This window comes from Homarus americanus, unplaced genomic scaffold (assembly GCF_018991925.1).
Source record: "Homarus americanus isolate GMGI-L3 unplaced genomic scaffold, GMGI_Hamer_2.0 scaffold17532, whole genome shotgun sequence".
NCBI classification, from domain to species: domain Eukaryota; kingdom Metazoa; phylum Arthropoda; class Malacostraca; order Decapoda; family Nephropidae; genus Homarus; species Homarus americanus.
This window is the reverse complement of record NW_024755545.1, coordinates 249,203-270,427: the sequence shown is the minus strand read 5'-3', so window position 1 is coordinate 270,427 and position 21,225 is coordinate 249,203. Positions and strand designations below refer to the sequence as shown.

Genomic DNA, 21,225 nt, shown 5'->3' with positions numbered 1-21,225 from the left:
TACAAAAAAGTACATAATTTACAAAAAACTAAAAAATCTATGTAGAGTAAATTATGTGTGTGTGTGTGTGTGTGTGTGTGTGTGTGTGTGTGTGTGTGTTTCCTATGCACTTCCACAGTTATAAAAGACAGATAGCTGAAATTTGGTAGGGAGGTGCGGGTGGCCTATTGAATACTGCTGTACTATCTCCTGTATTCCGTCCCTCCACCCGGGTACAGTCAGGTAACCCAACTTTTGAACCGATAAAACTACAAGAAATTTTCAATACTTTTTCATTGGGAGTTTGGAGAAAAAATAACTATTTTTGCCTTTTATTTTATTTTATTATATTAGGAACAGACAAGAACTACTTACAGATAATAAACCCGGTATTTGATTTTTCATTCTACCGGTAAATTTTTCACGAAATACCCGGTACTTGGTTCATTATTTCTACAGGTAAATTTCTCACATAATACCCGGTACTTGGTTCATTGTTTCTACTGGTAACTATCTCACTAAATACCCGGTACTTTGTTTTATATCTTACCAGTATAAGATTCAGTAATACCAGTAAAATCATTAGTTATTACCGGTACTTGTATATATTGGTATGACCGGTACTTATGTCAGCATCACACCGGTACTCACACCAACATCAACTGTCCACTTAATAATCTTTACCGGTGCTTACATCACAATTCCCAGTAATATTATAGGAAAACAATATTTACACCAACGTTACCGCAATTTGTACCAGTGCTACTACCGGTATACTTAAACCAGTACATTCTTCCGGTACGCAGATCGTCCCGGTACACACATCGCCCTGGTAGGTACTGGTAACATCCCGGTAGGGACTAAGAGGCGCTGCTACAACGCATCGCCGTAAATATTATTATCACAGGAAGTCAACACTCTTTGATCAGCCTATCGCTAGGACAGACTTTCAAGGGCCGGGTCCCGCCTGCGTGACACACTCAACAGGCCATGGACCGCCTTCCTGACACACACTACAGGCCATGTCCGGCCTGCCTGACACACACTACAGGCCATGTCCGGCCTGCCTGACACACTCTACGGGCCATGTCCCGCCTGCCTGCTTGCCACACTACGTGTTGTCAAGTCTGCTTGCCACACTCTACGGGTTGTGTCAAGTCTGCTTGCCACACTCGACGGGTTGTGTCAAACCTGCTTGCCACACTCGACGGGTTGTGTCAAACCTGCTTGCCACACTCTACGGGTTGTGTCAAGTCTGCTTGCCACACTCTACGTGTTGTGTCAAATCTGCTTGCCACACTCTACGTGTTGTGTCACGTCTGCTTGCCACACTCGACGGGTTGTGTCAAACCTGCTTGCCACACACTACGGGTTGTGTCAAGTCTGCTTGCCACACTCTACGTGTTGTGTCAAGTCTGCTTGCCACACTCGACGGGTTGTGTCAAACCTGCTTGCCACACTCGACGGGTTGTGTCAAACCTGCTTGCCACACTCTACGGGTTGTGTCAAGTCTGCTTGCCACACTCTACGTGTTGTGTCAAGTCTGCCTGCCACACTCTACGTGTTGTGTCAAGTCTGCTTGCCACACTCGACGGGTTGTGTCAAACCTGCTTGCCACACTCGACGGGTTGTGTCAAACCTGCTTGCCACACTCTACGGGTTGTGTCAAACCTGCTTGCCACACTCTACGGGTTGTGTCAAACCTGCTTGCCACACTCTACGTGTTGTGTCAAATCTGCCCGTCAAACTTATGGGTTCCGTCAAAACCTGCCTGACGGATTCCGCTCCGTCTTCTGGGGGCTGTCCGGGTCCTCTCTTGCTACCCTCCGTCTCTCACTAAACACTTAACACTTATAAAAACAGACTGTATCAACAACACAGTTTTGAGGGATACCTTTTACTTGGTCTCGTCACTCACCACAGCACTGTTCAAGCGATAAAGAACTAAGTTTTTGGACGCGTCATCACTATAAACAACTTCCTCTCCTCGTCCTCCTTTTCCTTCTCCGTCTCTTTCTTCTCCTTTCTCTCCCTCCTCCTCTTCTTCTGTATTACAGAAAGCAGGATTATCAACACCACACTTCTCCAGTTCCTTTTTAGTTTCCATTATCTTGTGTGACGTCATCCTTTGAGGGAAGGTTAATTCATCCTCAATAACTTTTTTATCAAAATTCCCGAGTTCACTCACAGTACACACACTCCTACATCCACCACCTCCTTCATGCCTTTGAACCTCCGCCATCTTAATGTTCTTCTTCTTCCTCATGGGCGTCGCTATATGGAAGTTCTCCTCCGACAGAACGAGACTTGTCCTCTGGGTGTCCAAGTTGGTGAGTATTTCCGTCTGGCTGCTGGCTGGCTGGAGGTGACGATTGAAACGCTCGCTGAAGAATCTGAAGCTTTTGGGTTCGACAGCATTTCGACCTTCCAGTGAGTGCAAGTCATCGAGGCTGTAGCTCTTAGAGGTCGTACAGCAGATGATGAAGCTGTAGTGAGAGGGAGGAGGGACAGATAAGTCACAGATGAGGAACAGGTGAGCCACTGGTGAGTCACAGGTAAGTCACAGGTGAGTCACAGATAAGTCACAGATGAGTCACATGTGAGTCACAGGTAAGTCACAGATGAATCACATGTAAGTCACAGGTAAGTCACAGGTGAGTCACAGGTAAGTTACAGGCGAGTCATAGGTGAATCACAGGTGAGTCACAGGAACTAACTGGTATTCTATGAAAAATGATCCACCCAGGTCTGAACGCACTTAAAGACTTATTACATATGTCATCTACTTCAAAAAGTTAACTAAAAACTTAACTTACACACCTTAACTACTTAAAAAATATCAACTTGAAGGGAAGTCCTGTTTCTTACCCCTGTATATCATCAACTTAAAAAATTCTACTATAAAACTCACTTACATACTGTACACCACCTAGTTAAAAACACAACTAGAAAAACTATAAGAAACTAGAAAACTTAAAATAAATAGATACCATTCCTTCAAATTATTATATATACAGGGTGGCAGATAAACCCTTTCACCAAGAACTCAACTCACCACCACTCAAAAAAGAATAATGGACCACCCTGTACTGTACATACAACTCCAAAAAATATCTTCACGGAGTGGTCAAGTCAATCTCAAAATGAACACTGTGACTCCTGTTGTCTCGGTAGGGTTGTCAAAATTCTTCGTCATATTATCTAACACGAAATCGTAAAGATTCTTTTTTTGGAGCGTTTATACATCATCTAATACAAAAACAAAATAAATAAAAACCCACAAACAACTATACTAATTTCAACTCACATAAAAATCAGCGTCATCAACAAATTTGCTGATGCCCCAAAGAAGAACTGAGCTCCTGGGAAGACGTGGACGGTAGCGTGGTAGATGGCAGTGTAGAGCGAGAAGATTATCATTGGCATTACTCCGTCTAAGGCTCCCATCACCGCCGACACCTTCCCTGTAAACACCAAGGGAGGATGAAGATTACGTTGCGGGGTGCCTCAGGGTAGTGTTGTGGGACCTCGGGTGTTCTTGTGTCACGAATTGGTTATATGATTGAGTTGTTGGGAATGTTTGTATGTATTATCATTATTATTATTATTATTATTATTATTATTATTATTATTATTATTATTATTGCTACAGGTATCATCATCATCACTCACCAAGCTCATCACCGGTTACAAATTTGGACAGGATGGACCGGATGGCTATCACACAAGAGTTGACGAGGAGAGCTGCCACAGGCGCTGTAGGAGAAAGGAAGGTAGGCCTTGTTGAGCATTTCATTCACTGAACTATCCGCTCCAGCAGTAGAGAGAGTCGTTTATGTCTCACTTAGCCACACAATACACAGATTTATCCTAAACTATCCATCTCAGCATTAGAGAAAATCCGTCCTCCCTCACCTATCCACACGAGGAACTCCCAGTCCTTGGAGACCAGCCCGTAGAAGGTGTAGTCGGCGACGGAGGCGAGAGCACCCAGCATGGCCAGGTAGTTGTCAGCGAGGCCCAGGACCTTGGAGAGGAGAGGAACGGCTACCAGTGACCCTGTAGGAGAAGGAGAGAAAGTTGTATTAGTGAGCTGTTGAGAGAGACCTTTCATGGAGAATGGTGTATAGCCTCTAATGGATCCACACACACACACAGAAGCAGGCAGAAGGTTGAAGTAAACGATTCGCTATACTGCTGGAGGAACAGGTCGGGGCGCTCCCAAGCACTTTCCTCATTCTTGTCAGATAGTATCCAGATGGTGGCAACCTTAGCCAAGACGAACGAACCTCCTCCCCCTCCTTCTCTTGTTCAGCTGATCATGTTGGCATTTAGAGAAATTTATTTGGAAATATTAATTACAAAAACAGGTTAATGTGTAAAATACAGCTAAGGTAATTACCATGAGTTGACTGTATCATACCCCGTGTTAACAGTACCATACCCCGTGTTAGCAGTACCATACCCCGTGTTAACAGTACCATACCCCGTGTTAACAGTACCATACCCCGTGTTAACAGTACCATACCCCGTGTTAGCAGTACCATACCCCGTGTTAACAGTACCATACCCCGTGTTAACAGTACCATACCCCGTGTTAACAGTACCATACCCCGTGTTAACAGTACCATACCCCGTGTTAACAGTACCATACCCCGTGTTAGCAGTACCATACCACGTGTTAACAGTACCATACCCCGTGTTAACAGTACCATACCCCGTGTTAACAGTACCATACCCCGTGTTAACAGTACCATACCACGTGTTAACAGTACCATACGTGTGTTAACAGTACCATACCACGTGTTAACAGTACCATACCACGTGTTAACAGTACCATACCACGTGTTAACAGTACCATACCCCGTGTTAACAGTACCATACCCCGTGTTAACAGTACCATACCCCGTGTTAACAGTACATTACCCCGTGTTAACAGTACATTACCCCGTGTTAACTGTACCATACCCCGTGTTGACTGTACCATACCCCTACTGCTGCAGTAAGTACACCTGTCTGTCTTTTTTACTAAGGTTCCTTCCATAGCTTTCACTACCCCTAACACTCAAGTTCATCCAGGTGCGTCGACTCGGGTGTGGCCTATCTGGTGTGTTTTAGTAATGCAAGGTGAAGTGAGGTGTTGTGTTTGTGTAAAGCAAGGTGAGGTGTTTGTGTAAAGCAAGGTGAGGTGTTGTGTTGTGCTTGTATAAAGTTAGGTGAGGTGAGATGAGGTGAGGTGTTGCGTTGTGGTGTGTTATGTTGTGTTGTGTAAAGCAAAGTGAAGTGTTGGCTGGGCAGGTGTTAGGGACTTTCACCATAGTACCTGTGTATCCCATTAGCATGTTGTAAAGTCCCGATTAAAAAAAAAATATATATATATATGTATACTTGACCAATTAGAATATTATACATGCCCATTAACATGTTGTAGAGGTCCATTATGATGTTTAACGACCCGGTTCAAAATTGGTGTACACGACTGTTAGAATATTAGAAGGGAATATGGTGGAGGATTCTCTCCGACCATCACCACTGTCACCCCCACCACCACCACCCCCTCCACCACCACCACCACCCCCCACCACCACCACCACCCCCACCACCACCACCACCACCCCCCACCACCACCACCCCCTCACCACCCCCCCACCACCACCACCCCCCACCCCACCACCACCCCCCACCACCACCACCACCCCCCCCCCACCACCACCACCTCCCCACCACCACCACCCACCACCACCACCACCACCACCCCCCACCACCACCACCACCACCCCCCACCACCACCAGGCCCCTCACTGCTCCTTCTGTCTTCTGCATCGTAACAAAACTGGTCACTGTACTAAGACGAGAATTTTGCTCTTAAACATCTTCTTGCACCCTCCATCCTCCGAGACCACCACCATCACCATCCTCCGTCACCACCACCCTCCACCACCATCCTCCAACACCACCATCCTCCAACACCACCATCCTCCAACACCACCATCCTCCAACACCACCACCCTCCAACACCACCATCCCCCTCCCCATCAACAGAAACCCACCAAGACTCTCTCACAGCAACTGGTGGATTAATAGCAGCAAAATCACCCGTCTTAGTTGAAGTCTCGTGTTCAGGATTTCTGGAATGTGGCGGCGAAACTTTCAGAGTACGACGTCGGCGCGGATGGAAGGGTGTGGTAAAGTTCACTAGAGCGGCCACTGACCACCGCAGCGCTGTTACTGACCTGAGGATGTGTGTGTGTGTGTGTGTGTGTGTGTGTGTGTGTGTGGGTGGAAGATTTACTGTGGATTTATGGATGTATTGTCTATCTACTGAGTGGATTTATTGACATTAACAATATATAATGTATGTGGGATTGAAGGAGAGAGAGAGAGAGAGAGAGAAGGAATGGCGAAGGAAGAGAGAGAAGGAATCTAGGATGAATGGGTGGGAGGGAGAGGGATAAGTGGAGGTGAGTAGGGAAGGAGGGACTAAGGAAGGGAAGGAGGGGTGAAAAGAGGGAAGATGAAAGGGAAGAAAGGAGGGGTGGAGGTAAGGAGAAAGGAAAAGAGGGAGAGAGGGGTAAAAGAACAATGGGAGAGTGGATGGAGGTTAAACGGAAGACAGAAAGAGTGAAGGGAGGGAGGAGAGGGATGGAGGAGGAAGCAAGCAAGGAGGAATGGAGGAGGGAGGCCTTGAACCCCCTCCCCCCCACTCAACAAAACATTTCAGCCTCGAATCAGTGACGTCACGCTTCATATCACCACCCCCTCCTCTTCTTCTTCCTCCTCCTCCACCCCACTTTTTCATCCTCTTCTTTTTCTACCTCTTCCACCTCTTCCTCCTCCTCTTTCTCTCCTCTTCTTCTTCCTTTTCTTTCTCTACTTCTTCCTCCTTCTCCTCCTCTTGTTTCATCTTATCCGCTTCCCTCATTTATCTTGTTCTTGATCTATATCTTTCTTGGGAGAGAGAGAGAGAGAGAGAGAGAGAGAGAGAGAGAGAGAGAGAGAGAGAGAGAGAGAGAGAATCACGTCAAGGATAAGAGTTGGGCCTTTCCCTGTGTGTGTGTGTGTGTGTGTGTGTGTGTGGCTCCGTGATACAGCTATTATAAACAGGATGCACACGAGGAAATCCTGCAGCCTGTAATTTTCTGCTTCACATCTTTAAATAATATAAAATTATTTCAGTTTTGCTTGACCGTTCTTAAGCATAAATTACTACTATAATAAACATCTGACTTCCAACTATGACTCACAGCAGTTCAAAATCACTGTTAATATACACCTGACAAAGTGTAGGTCTCAATATCAGTTATTTTCCCTAATATCATAAATTTTCTCATTATTTTTTCGGACAACTCTTCCTGACTCAGGTGTTTCAGTGGACAGTTTGTTGCCTTTGGCTGGTGTCATTGGGTGTAAGACTGGGAACAAACGTGCTTCACAGAACACGACATGACACGCAACTCAACAAGATCAGCTGAGACGAAGAGGAACACCCCCACTGCATCTTACTATAGAGTTATACCATCATGACCGCCCTGTGATCTCGATTTCACGTATGTCACAACAAACACACACAAATAATACCTCAAGAGAGCACTATCTCGCTACCTCACCCCATAAAAACTTGACGTAGATGTAAAAAAAAAAATAATCTCTTCGAAAAACTTGCAGGTATGTATGCGAGGCGGGCGGGGCGGGCGGGTAATGGGAGGTGTGTGTGTGTGGGTTTTGTCCTCTGCCGAGTATAACGTGGGTTTATCTTCACCTGATGACAAGGAAGCTGAAAGGAATCTCATACACTTAATGTTATGGTGAGTCATGGTTGAACATCCTCACGGCGACTCATTCACAGCTTAGAGAGAGAGAGAGAGAGAGAGAGAGAGAAGAAACTACGCTACTGTGCAATGACCTAACACCTTATCCTCTCTCTAGAAGGATGGAAAGAGTGGATGCTTTGCTAATCATCAATTCCTTGTTATTTCACAACACAAAATAAACCTTGTTACTGTATTATGTTAAATGAATCACCCTAATAAGTTCCATGCATTAGTGTCCATCAGTAAAAATGGGTTGACTGGCTGGGTAGTACCGCATCAACCAGAACACACAAGTCATCATTACTCGCTCACCAAATAATAGAACTTTTATTCAGTGTAGCATTTATTCATTGCTTTTTTTTTATCTTTCAATGTTTTATTATTATTATTATTATTATTATTATTATTATACGATGTTTTGAATATTTACTGCATTTTAGCATTGAGTTTTTTTTTTATTATTATTGTTTTTATTTACTTACTGAATTTAACGTCGTCATATGTACAGTAGATTTATTTGAATTAGTCTCTGAAGTAGTAAACAAAATGACCTGGAATAATAAAACTTCATTTTATACTTAACTTAAAACTGAACACTTTCCCTCACCTTCCCTCACCCTCATCAAGTCTCCCACACTCTCAGCCGCCTACAAGCACACGACCACCACTTGCATGTTGACTGCAGCCGTTCCTTCAAGGCCACGATGGCGAAAAGTTACGCATATTTGAGCGGAGGATGTTGGAGGGGGAGGGGGGGAGGAGGGGGGGGGGCAGTTACGACAGTTGAGTTATGTGTGTTAGTGTAGTTTGGCAAGTATTTTACACGTTAAATATTTAGCCCCCCCCCCCCCTAGTACCTGAAGGCTTTGTTAGGCTTTCCTTGGTTAGAATGTCTTATTGTTTACCATTATTTTATACCTATACTGTCTATGTGTATTGTTTGTATACTTACACTGTTTGTCTACATTGTTTCCTGTACCTCGTAAACAGTGTTAAGATATGGACAGGTGACCGTGGCCATTTCTCGGTGTTATCTGCGTCATTTCCTGTTACTTTTTTTATACCAGTTTATGGCCTTCTACACAGTTATTGTCCTCTACTCCTCTCACACAGTCTTTTCTTTCCAGTCATCACCCACCCATGTTGCTCTCCTCCTCCCTCTCATGTTGTTTAACTCCGTCCACTCATGTTCCTCTCTTCCTCCCACTCATGTTGCTCTCCTCCTCCCACTTATGTACAGTACGTCATTAATCCCATCTGAAGTGAAAATCCTATGGAATAAATTCTTAACGAGATTGTTCATTAAATTTACGATTATTATAACATAAAGGTTGACCTTCGAGATTGAGGATGGCGGCCCAAGGTTCACCTAGGTATGAACTTGTTTAAGGTGTAGAAGCTGTCGCCAACACAACAACCACACCCTGAATTAACGAGCTGCATAAACCAGTGTCAAGGAATAGTCCGAGAAGACCGGACAACTAGCCAATTGCACTGGCTAACCATTACCCAGGAACGCGATGAGCAAATCGATTAACATCCAGGTTTCCAATTACTACTGGGTAGACAGAGGCAAATGGCGTAAAGAAACTTGACGATTATTATGTACACACGCACACATAACACACACACACGACATACACATAAGACAAAGTAAATGCACACACACACACACACACGTGGGAAAGAATTAGAAGCAAAAATAACCTCACGATTCTTATGTAGCAACACTTCTCTTCAGAATAAAAATTGCAAAATTGGCATATTAAGTTGCAACACTTGATCTCCCAAGCCAACAGGAGAGAGCAGTGACACAAACAACAGTCAACAGGAGAGAGCAGTGACACAAACAACAGTCAACAGGAGAGAGCAGTGACACAAACAACAGTCAACAGGAGAGAGCAGTGACACAAACAACAGTCAACAGGAGAGAGCAGTGACACAAACAACAGTCAACAGAAGACAGCAGTGGCTCACATACAACAGTCAACAGGAGAGAGAGCAGTGACACAAACAACAGTCAACAGGAGAGAGGCAGTGACACATACAACAGTCAACAGGAGAGAGCAGGACACATACAACAGTCAACAGGAGAGAGCAGACACAAACAACAGTCAACAGGAGAGAGCAGTGACACATACAACAGTCAACAGGAGAGAGCAGTTACATACAACAGTCAACAGGAGAGAGCAGTGACACAAACAACAGTCAACAGGAGAGAGCAGTGACACATACAACAGTCAACAGGAGAGAGCAGTGACACATACAACAGTCAACAGGAGAGAGCAGTGACACAAACAACAGTCAACAGGAGAGAGCAGTAACTCACCTACAGCCGCCAGAAGGTTCTTGTAGGTGACCCAGAGGCCATAGTCAGTCGCCTTCCATCCCAGCACCCGGCGTGTGAACAGGAACATGTAGGCTCCTGAGGGTGGTGAAGGAGAGGTGGTAATGATGAAGCTACTACTACTACTACTACTTTACTGTTACTACTACTACTACTGTACCTCTACTACTACCACTACTACTACTACTTTTTTTTACGTGGCCCCCATCCTCCCCCAATAGCCACACCTAATAGCCACTCCCTACTACTACTACTACTACTACTTTACTACTCCTACTTTACTATTACTACTACTTTACTACTACTACTACTACTACTACTACTAATAATAATAATAATAATAATAATACCGACATACTGTGCCACTACCAGAACCAATAAGTACCACAATGCCACTACTAGGACCACTAACACAGCGCCACTAAGCAACACAGTTAACGAATTAATGAGTTATATTTTACATTCATTGTGTAAGTTAGTAAGTCAATCGGGTATAGAGCTACAGACGCAAGTAAGATTGTGAAATGTCAACAATCTTCACCACCTGCAGCATGTGTCTGTCTGTCTTTCTGGCTGTGTCTGTGTGTGTGTGTGTTTATGTGTGTGTGTGTGTGTGTGTGTGTGTGTGTGTGTGTGTGTGTGTGTGTGTGTCCTTGACCTGTTTACATTGTGTGTATTTGTTGGCGGGTAAGACAAAGTTAATCAATTATTTAGTTAATTTGTCAGTCAGTTATTATTCCTCCTTTCCCTCCATCTCACCATCCCTCCCTCCATCTGTCCCTTACTCCCTCCATCTCACCATCCCTCCCTCCATCTGTCCCTTACTCCCTCCATCTCACCATCCCTCCCTCCATCTGTCCCTTACTCCCTCCATCTCACCATCCCTCCCTCCATCTGTCCCTACTCCCTCCATCTCACCATCCCTCTCCATCTGTCCCTTACCATCTCACCATCCCTCCCTCCATCTGTCCCTTACTCCCTCCATCTCACCATCCCTCCCTCCATCTGTCCCTTACTCCCTCCATCTCACCATCCCTCCCTCCATCTGTCCCTCACTCCCTCCCTCTCCTCATCTCTCTCTCACTCCCTCCCTCCCTCCTTCTATGTCTCCAGCCCTCCCTCCCTCCACAAAGAACAGAATGACTCACTCCACCACTCCACAAGTCAAGGACGAGTATTACAAAAACATCATGTCCTTGAAGACGGTGTTAAGTGAGCGTAACTCCTTCAGGTTAACTCCTTCAGGTTAACTCCTTCAGGTAGAGTCTCGGCGTACTTCAGATACCATTTTTGACTTAGGTTTTCTTCCCTAAATTGAGAAACAACTAATTCAGTGTATTGTTACTTGAGTTATTACAATGGGTTATTATTTAATGTGTGTGTGTGTGTGAAGGTAGTGTTGGTGGTGTTTAATGTGGTGTTGGAGAGATATAAATTGTGTTGGAGGAGAATAAGGTAGTGTTGGAGGGGGTGTAGGTTGTGTTGGAGGTGTTACAGGTGAGGTGATTTGGGACTGGACCAGGTGAGATCTGGGGTCGCTGGCCCAAACAGTACCAACATATTCAAGGGCGCTCTGAGATCTTCCCTACCTCGTTCTCTCCTCCCCCTCCCCCCTCCTTCTTCACTACTTCCTTCCTCCCTCATTTCCTCCCCCTCCCACTTCCTTCCTCTGCTTCCTCCATTCTCTCCATTCCTCCCTCTCCCTACTTCCTTCCTCCCTCTCCCTACTTCCTCCCTCCCTTTCCCTACTTCCTTCCTTCCTACCTCTCCTTCCTCCCTCCCCCCTACTTCCTCCTTCCCCCCTTCCCTCATTTTATATCTTCTTCATTCACGTCATTCTCTTTCTTCCTTCCTTTGCCCTTTCCCTTTCTCCCTGTGTCCGAATCTCCGAAGGACATTATATTCACCCATTTAACCGGATTTTATATTCCCCCGCTTAACCGGACATTATTCTCCCATTTGACTGTTTTTTTAACAACCTATGTGTCGAGGACTACCTATGTGTCGAGGACTACCTATGTGTCGAGGAAAGATAACTCCTTAAACAACGTTGAAATCCTATTGAGACAGTATGTAAGTATGTATGTATGTATGTATGTATGTATGTATGTATGTATGTATGTATGTATATATGGTATATGTATGTATGTATGATGAAAAATCTAAGTTTGGTGAGAGAGGAGTGAAAGTTGCGGGAAAGGTCGTTAACTGTCGAGGTGGTGGTGATGGGTGGTGGTGGTGGTGATGTGTGGTGGTGTTGATGTGTGGTGGTGATGGGTGGTAGTGATGGTCAGGGGTGGTAGTGTTGATGTGTGGTGGTGGTGATGGGTGGTGGTGTTGATGTGTGGTGGTGTTGATGTGTGGTGGTGTTGATGTGTGGTGGTGGTGGTGATGGGTGGTGGTAGTGATGGTCAGGGGTGGTGGTGAGTGGTGGTAGTGGTGGTGATGGTGATGATGATGGTAGTGATGAGTGGTGGTGATGGTAGTGATGAGTGGTGATGGTGGTGGTGATGAGTGTGATGGTAATGGTGATAATCGATTGTATTATTTGTTAACTAACTCTATTGTATTAGTGTATTACCTGTTGGAAAGGTGTATTAGGTGACAAATAACTGTATGAGGTGTTGTATTACCATGTGTGCGTGTGTGTGCAGACCAGCTGGACCGGTTCCCTCGTATATTGTGACAGCCACCCTACATCTTGCCCACGTGACTACATGATACCTGGGTACTAACACAGCCACACCCTAGAGACTAACACAGCCACACCCTGTCATGACAACACACGTATATCTGCGAGACAAAAACAAAATAGAATGATGTTGTCAACTTACCTCGACCCAGACGACGCAGGAGGTTACAGAGGATGAGGAGGAGGATGAAGGGTCGCACGAGTCCTTCTCTTGCCTTGAAGGTACAGCGGAACGAGTCGACGATCCTCTCGTAGTGGAAGAAGTCGCTGATGATCTTCCAGATGGACACCTTATCAGGGCAGTCCGCTATCTCACTCGGCTTCTTCAGTGAGAGATGGACGGAAGGTTTTTCCCCTTGAGGCTCGCCGTTCACCTCGGAGAACTTGTTTTTAGCGAATGGTCCGTGACTCTCGGGGAGGAAGAAGAGGTAGGCGAGGGAAACACAGTGCAGTAACACTGACGTACCGAACAGCACCCGGTAGCCTCCGTATTGGTATATGTACAGTCCCAGCAGAGTGCCAATCGGACCACCTAAATACCAGATGCTGTTGGCGAGTCCAACCCTCATAGTTCTGGTCTCCTCGGAGGTGACGTCGCTGAGGTAGGCGTTGGCGGCGGTAAGGAATGAAACGTTACCACCCCCGAGGGAGTCTAAGAGGGCGGCCACCAGCAGGTACTCCACTGGCCACTCCGTCACCCAGGAGTTGAGGAGGTAGCCTATAGCCCAGCAGAAGTGACCGAGAGTGGCGATATACAGCGGCGTCTTTCTACCATACTTGTCACTCCACGCACCCATAAACAAGATGAAGAACACGGATATAGATGACATCATTATCCCATTATACATCCCGAACACACTCACTGACTGATGCACCTTGATGTTCTCCTCAGAGTAGCGGGAGAGGTTAGCACACACCTCACTCGTGTAGTTCAGGTTAACGTGACAGATTTTCTCAACTTGGATGTCCTCGACGAAGACTATCATGATGGAGTAAGCGAGACCGTCCAGCAACATGATGGGTTCTACGGCCACGTTGGAGAAGATGGCCCGTAGCTTGAGCCAGACAGCCCAGACGAGGGCAGGCGGGGCCAAGGAACACGCCTTCTGCCCCTCATCGCCCTCCTTCCTTGGTGACCCAACACATTTCAGGCGTTTCTGTGACGGAAGAATATAACACGTCATATAATCATTATTTACTTAAAGTCATCGTAAACACCGACACTCACTCACTCCCTTGAATAAATTTGAGGAGTTTTTGTGAAGGACGACGACCACACTCACTCACACTCCTCCTGTACCACCAACATTCACTCCCTCACATATACAATGAACGGAAGAACAACTAAGTACATTACCATAAGTGTCAAAAAAATCAGATCCTATTTGAATTATCTTAAATACACCTCAACTACACCGAAGAAACTCCTACTGTTGGCATTATTATAAACACAGAGAGAGAAACACTTATATGATCCACTTCGTCTCCAACACAACGCTTCATGTTGAGAGCCACACAAGAGGAAGGAGCTAGCAGTCTCATGCTCAGGGAAACCTTGCACATAACGCTGCAAGTCCACAAGATACAACTATAATCCTTCGACGAGATAATGTGTTCACTCACTGTGTCTCAACTGAGGTTCACAACACATAGCACTTGACTTGTTGTAGAGATGAATCCATACTGGCCGTACACACTAAGTGGGGGCACACTGGGAGGAGACATACGCTGGGTGGGGGCACACTGTGTGGCGGCACACTGGGTGGGAACACACTGGGTGGGGACACGCTGTGTAGGGGCACACTGGGAGGGAAACACTAGGTGGGAACACACTGGGTGGGAATACACTAGGTGTCAACAATGATCCTCGTAAAGGGGAAAATAAATAAAAAATACTATTTCACTAAGTATTGACCGCTGATGTTAACTGTCCTTTAGTCTTAATAAACCGATAATAAACAAAACAAAATAATACTTAACGTAAACAAATTAATATCAGAACTGAAATTTGTAGCTGATGAAAAGATAAAATGGATTTAATAAAGATCTTAAGTATTAAATGTTAAAAAAGGTATTGAGCCAATATTAATGTAGATATATTTGCACACGAGTCATGGCATTAGTGAACATATCCTGAAAGACAAAGGTTATTAGTGAAGCAGCGAGAAGGTTCGTACTATTGCGGGCGGCTGCATGATCGAGTAACGAGGGCGGAGTGATGTGTGCAGGAGGCAGAGCACCGCTTAAGTAAACTTTGTCAAAAGCGGAGCTGGGCGTCGTAGCCTCGCTCACCACCACCACGCATCTCTACTGCGCATCTCACCCCCCATATTTCCATCCCTTACCACCAAACCTCTTTTAGGCTTCAATTTCCAACCCGTAATTATCACTAAACGACACAGTCATTGTCCTGTTGGGGGTTTACCTATAAACTTGGTGGCTAATGCTCGTTCTCTCTCTCTGATTGTCAACCACCATCGACCACTCACTAAAAACACTCGGCTGTGAGAAACATTTTTTTAAAGCTCTTTTGAAAGTCTGGAACATTCGGTGGGAACATGCAAGAGTCGAAAATCTGCAGCGACCAATGAGTAGCGGTGTAGGGTAAACAGAAGACCGCGGTGGGAGCCAATCCGGGGGCTTGACCACACCCCACCACAACACTTCAGGGCCAAGGTAGAGAGGTCCTCGCCTGCACCCCCGCTCACCCACCAGCCCGTCACACCAGCCCTCTGTTGCTGCTGTTACCTCAGAAGCCTCGGGTACATCAAGGAAGCCAGTGGTGATCTCCTCTTACAGCCTCCCTCCTCTTCCACCTGCACAGGGCTTTAAGTCTCTCTCTCACTCACTTCACATCATCCACCAGGCCCCAGAGCGTGCCACCGGCGTGTGAAGTCTCAGGCAGTGAACACTTGTAACATGAAGACCAGCACGACTCCCGTGAATACCCGCCACGACGACTCTTATCAAGCGGAGAAAGTTGAATTTTTCAGTAACTCAGAACAAGAGAGTGAACTTGGATAACACTTGGAGGACACCTGGAGACCACTTGGAGGGCACTTGGAGACTATTTGGAGAACACTTGGAGACCACTTGGAGAACACTTGGAGACCATTTGGAGACCACTTGAGTGCTTTCTGAACAAACTGACAAATATCTTATCATCTTTCAAGCTCTGTGATGATGGTTTAAGGAAAGAACTACTGAACAGCTTGATTGGAAATATTTGGCAATTTGTCTGAAAAACAGTTTGCGGTTAGTATGGAAAAATTCCGTCTAATGGTTAGGTTAGGTTTAAGTTAAGTTTAAGTTAAGTTATGTTAAACGAAATTAAGGATCTAAACCTCACCTCTACACCTCCCCTCTACACCTCCCCTCTACACCTCCCCTCTACACCTCCCCTCTACACCTCCCCTCTACACCTCCCCTCTACACCTCCCCTCTACACCTCCCCTCTACACCTCACCGCTACACCTCCCCTCTACACCTCACCTCTACACCTCCCCTCTACACCTCCCCTCATACCCTCACCTTACCTGGTTGGGCCACAGGTGGCACTGTTACTTAACTTCTATAAGAACACAACTCTGATCCAGTTTTTGTCCATCGTTCCGTCTTCTCTCCATCATCCAGGTTACAATGCCTAACAATTAATGGATGTATGAGTGTTTGTCTTCGATTTATGACACACAAGACTAATTATGAGAGTTACCCCTTGGCAAGTTAAGTTTTTATCCCACTCTTAACTGTCAATTCCAGTCCTCTTCTGCCCCGTTAACTGTGTGTGTGTGTGTGTGTGTGTGTCCAGACATACTCTACAGCACAACACTTGTCAAATTTCATACTTAACTCCACACACACACACACACACACACGCACAGCCATTCATCTCCCAAACTAAACAAACTAGAATCCAGGCAAAACCAAAACCAACATTAATACAAACACTCCACTTCTACTGAGCTGTGCAGGTATATAATCATAATGAGGGTGGAAGTGTGTGTGTGTGTGTGTGTGTGTGTGTGTGTGTGTGGCCCAAGGTCTAGCTAGGTAGGGGGAACTCCTGACTGCTAATGTCTGAGTCCTCTAAACTGGAGCCGAACCTGCCCCCCCCACCCCATTCTGAGTTATAATCTTTATGTAATCCAAGAGAGAGAGAGAGACTGGAGACTGACTGACTGACTGACTGACTGCATCCCCCCACAACACAACCTAATTCCATCATCACACCTGACTTTTACCTGTACAATCTAAACAACTCAACGCGATGAAACAAAATCAATGACAACTTTTATCTCCAACAATTAAAAAACAAAAAAATAAACATATTATCCCTGATTTTCCCCGTCACTATAACACCATCGATGACCACTAGACTGTACACCCGATTCTGGCAGCAAGGAAACAGACAAACCTTTTTTTTTTTGTCATAAATTTTCACTGGTCTTAAATCTCCTGCGTTGGTTAATGTGTTGGGATATCCGAGGTCGAATCTACTTACTGTTTACAATTGTTTGTATACCTACACTGTTTATGTACATTGTTTGTATACCTGCACTATCTATCTCTCTATCTATATGTCTGTCTGTCTGTCTGTTCTCCCAGTCAACTCATAATATTTTCCTTTTCTTCGCGTAATAAACACAACATTGACCTCCTGACTCCAGTGACCTCTCCTTGTCTTCCGTCTTTCTCCATTGTCTTCCGTCTTTCTTGTCCAGCTGCACAACTGCCTGGCTATCTGGTGCCTGACTAAGAACTGCTACCTACCCCTGCCCTGTCAAAAGAGCGCCAGGGTAAACCAACAACGATCTGACTCTCTTCTGGGTTATATCATGGTGGGAGGGAGGTAAGACTGGTGAAAGTTCGTCTGGCGTAGCTCCCGTAAGATTATGTTATCAAGAAATGGAAAGAAATTGAAGGGAAGATTATCTGGCGAAGTTCTTGCAAGTTTTTTTATGTCATTGAGGAGTAGAGTAGAGGAAGGAAGTCGAGCGAAAGTTTGCCTGGCGAAGCTGCTATACTGGAGAGGTATTTGTCGCTGCAGGGTGAAGAGACTCGCCTGGTGTGTTGATTTACCTTGTGGTGGTGATGTGAACGACCGCGAGAGGAACAGCAACACCCGTTGTCTACTTCGAATAGGTTAGGTTAGGTTAGGTTAAGTCACAGGGGAAACAGAGGCAACCCCGGATCACCTTTTAAACCCTCTCCAACAACGGGGTCTTGGGAAAGGTACCAGAGACTGTATAAGGAACGTAATCACTGTTCCAAATGTAGTGTCTTGGAGAGGCGTGGCCCGTCCCTCTCGCCCTCACTGGCCTTCGCCTTGCCCCAGCAACCACCAATCAAAAACACCGCAAAACAAAAAAATGAAATTAGACGGTAGCCAAAAAAACCAGTACTTGTGCGAGCGAAGAACTTCTCTCTCTTGTCCATCTCTGCTCCATCCATCTCTCTCCCGTTCATCTCTGTTCCGTCCATCTCTGTCTCGTCCATCTCTGTCCCGTCCATCTCTGTCCCGTCCATCTCTCTCCCGTCCATCTCTGTTCCGTTCATCTCTGTTCCGTCCATCTCTGTTCCGTCCATCTCTGTCCCGTCCATCTCTGTCCCGTCCATCTCGGTCCCGTCCATCTCTGTCCCGTCCATCTGTGTCCTGCTCCTAAGACTGGTCCAGGGACACCACCCGGCCTATTAGGGGTCCCAAAGTTATAATAGGCCCCAGTTCTAGTTTAAACCTGTGCTATAATAGGCCCCAGTACTCAGCCCCAGTTCTATTAGGTCCCAGTTATAATAGGCCCCAGTTATGTATGTATGTATGTATGTCCATACATACATACCACCGTGTTCATGTATGCGTGTGTGTGTGAATAAACGCTTCAGGAACAATCCGCACTTATGACCCTGAGCACACACACATACACACACACACACACACACACACACACACGCACACACACACACACACATACACACACACACACACACATACATACATACACTATTACATCACAGCAAATCCCAGTTAACCACACACAAAAAAATACAATGACGCACCACCATTCACAGCGCCTCTATAAAGACGACGCACCACCATCCACCAGTCACAGAGCCTCTATTAAGATAACGCTTCACCAATCAGTGCCTCTCTTCAGATGACGTACCACCAATCACAGCGCCTCTATTATGTCACAATAAACAACAAAATACGTAATAACATTAAAATCATCAACTTTATCATGACTTAACGAAAACTTGGGTAGAAAATATTGATAACGAAAGATAATCGCAGGTGTGAGAGAAGACTTTAGGAAACATCTTCTTTCTTTAGAATTTTATAAAGCAGAAAAGTGATTAGTTATTAAGTATTGGTGTTTAGTGTAAATAACAGGAATACCTTACAGTGATAAAGATTTGGTTTACCTCAGTGTGCATAGTTAAGGTGGAGGCTGGAGGTGTCACGGGCTTCGTTCACAGGCTGGCAGACAAGACGTTCGTAGATTGGCAGGCTTCAAAACGTTCATAGACTGGCAGACTGCAAGACGTTCATAGACTGGCAGACTGCAAGACGTTCATAGACTGGCAGACTACAAAACGTTCATAGACTGGCAGACTACAAAACGTTCATAGACTGGCAGACTACAAAACGTTCATAGACTGGCAGACTACAAAACGTTCATAGACTGGTAAACAAGACAACACGTTCCTTGTAGAAGACTGGGGTCGAACCACAGGTAGATGCTGGTTATATACACACATGATGATCCTGGAGTGGTCGGGAATATGGAAGGTGTTGAACGTTTCCCTTGGTTCTCTCTCCCTCCCTCCCTCCCTCTGTGCTTGCTTGATCTCCCTCCCACCCGCCCTCTCTCCCTCCCTCCCTGCTTGCTTGATCTCCTCCCACCCACCTCCTCCCTCCCTCCTCCCTCCCTCTGTGCTTGCTTGCTCTCCTCCCTCCCTCTCCCCCTCTGTGCTTGCTTTGCTCTCCCTCCCTCCCTCTCTCCTTCTTCCCACCCTCCCTCCTTCTCTCTCCTTCCCACCCCTCTCTCTCTCCTCACTCTCTCCCACCCTCTCTCCCTCCGTCACACCCCTCTTTCCTCCCCCTCACACCCTTCCTCCCTCCTCCTTCCCCCTCCCATCTGTGGTCAACGTGGGAAGATAGTGGTGCTTATTCTCTGCCTTGTTTAATCTATCTTGATCTCACGTTTAAGCCATTTTCTCCATGTTTATCTTCCTTCCTTTCTCTCTCCTCTCATGCCTACCTTTCACCCTCCCCCTCCAACTGTACTCTCTCCTCCTACCTCTCACCCCCCCTCTCTCTTCTTCCCCCCGTCTCTCTCTCCCTTCGTGTACCGTTTCCTGCATCCTTACTTCCTCCATCCTTGCAGTACCCTCCTTCCCTCTTCCCTCCCTCACATAAGGGATCATCCTGGACTCATCAAGGGGAAGATGATCCTTCTGCCCTCATCAACCCCCCTCCCTCCCTCCCCCGGGGCCTGCCTACCTGCTTCTGCCGCCGTGGCTATTGGTAGAGTCTTCCGGGATACGCTGACGGGGAACTTGATGACGCATTTAGCTAGAAAAACTGTGCTCAGGTTATAAGGGGTCGTGTGTGTGTGTGTGTGTGTGTGTGTGTGTGTGTGTGTGTGTGTGTGTCTGTCTGTCTGTCTTTATTCATGATTATCCGCATTAATATATCTCACACACACACACACACACGCGTATTTTCTCGGGAAAAATGTCCAGCCAAGTTATAAATCACTCTAAAATCACCGTGTTCTTTTAATGTAATTATGACCACGTGTATAATTAACACCTAAAGGCAAAAAAAAAGACGAAAATAACATCCAACAAAAGTTCAAATACAATCAAAAGAAGAATAAATAATAAAAATAATACGAACAAAGCAAAAGATAATCATTCCACAACATTCAATCTCCCTCTCTTAATCACGACGAAGCCAGTGCCAGAGGCAGCAGTTCGGACGCGCTGGTGAATGTAAACAATGAGAATAGTGAGGTAACCAATATTTTTTTCTCATCAGTGACTGGTGATGAGCGAACGAATACAGACAACGACGCAATTTCAAGGTCATTAAAGATCGTTTGTATTTTTTGTGTATGTTCAACGTTGATTTTAGTGATCTAAGGAGATGCCAACATGTTACAGTTAATGAGGGTGGAGGAAGAGGTGCGTGGTAGTAAGTAAACATTCTCTCTCTATCTATTGTATCTCTCTCTCTCTCTCTCTCTCTCTCTCTCTCTCTCTCTCTCTCTCTCTCTCTCTCTGAAAATTGTCCGAAGTCGTGAAGGCCAATAGGCGGTAACCCTGTGAACCCTGGGGGAGGTGGGATGCCTTATTGAGGGGCGTGGATGCCCATTGAGGGAAGGCGTGGATGC

At 45.8% G+C, this 21,225-nt stretch overlaps 1 protein-coding gene across 2 annotated transcripts; it reads right to left on the bottom strand.

The window, feature by feature from the left end:
- Positions 1–310: 310 nt before the first annotated feature.
- Positions 311–19,521, bottom strand: LOC121856569 (proton-coupled folate transporter-like). 2 transcript variants are annotated; one of them, XM_042352186.1, is made up of 7 exons: positions 19,250–19,521; positions 12,972–13,986; positions 10,120–10,215; positions 3,895–4,038; positions 3,652–3,735; positions 3,287–3,443; positions 311–2,465 (listed from the first exon to the last, which is right to left on the bottom strand). In XM_042352186.1, the coding sequence occupies exons 1-7, from the start codon at positions 19,259–19,261 to the stop codon at positions 1,877–1,879; spliced, it is 2,097 nt and encodes a 698-aa protein (XP_042208120.1). In that variant the 5' UTR covers positions 19,262–19,521; the 3' UTR covers positions 311–1,876. The 2 variants fall into 2 exon arrangements, with proteins under 2 accessions (XP_042208120.1, XP_042208119.1); XM_042352185.1 differs by lacking the exon at positions 19,250–19,521 and adding an exon at positions 15,007–15,082.
- Between the last annotated feature and the right edge of the window lie 1,704 nt (positions 19,522–21,225).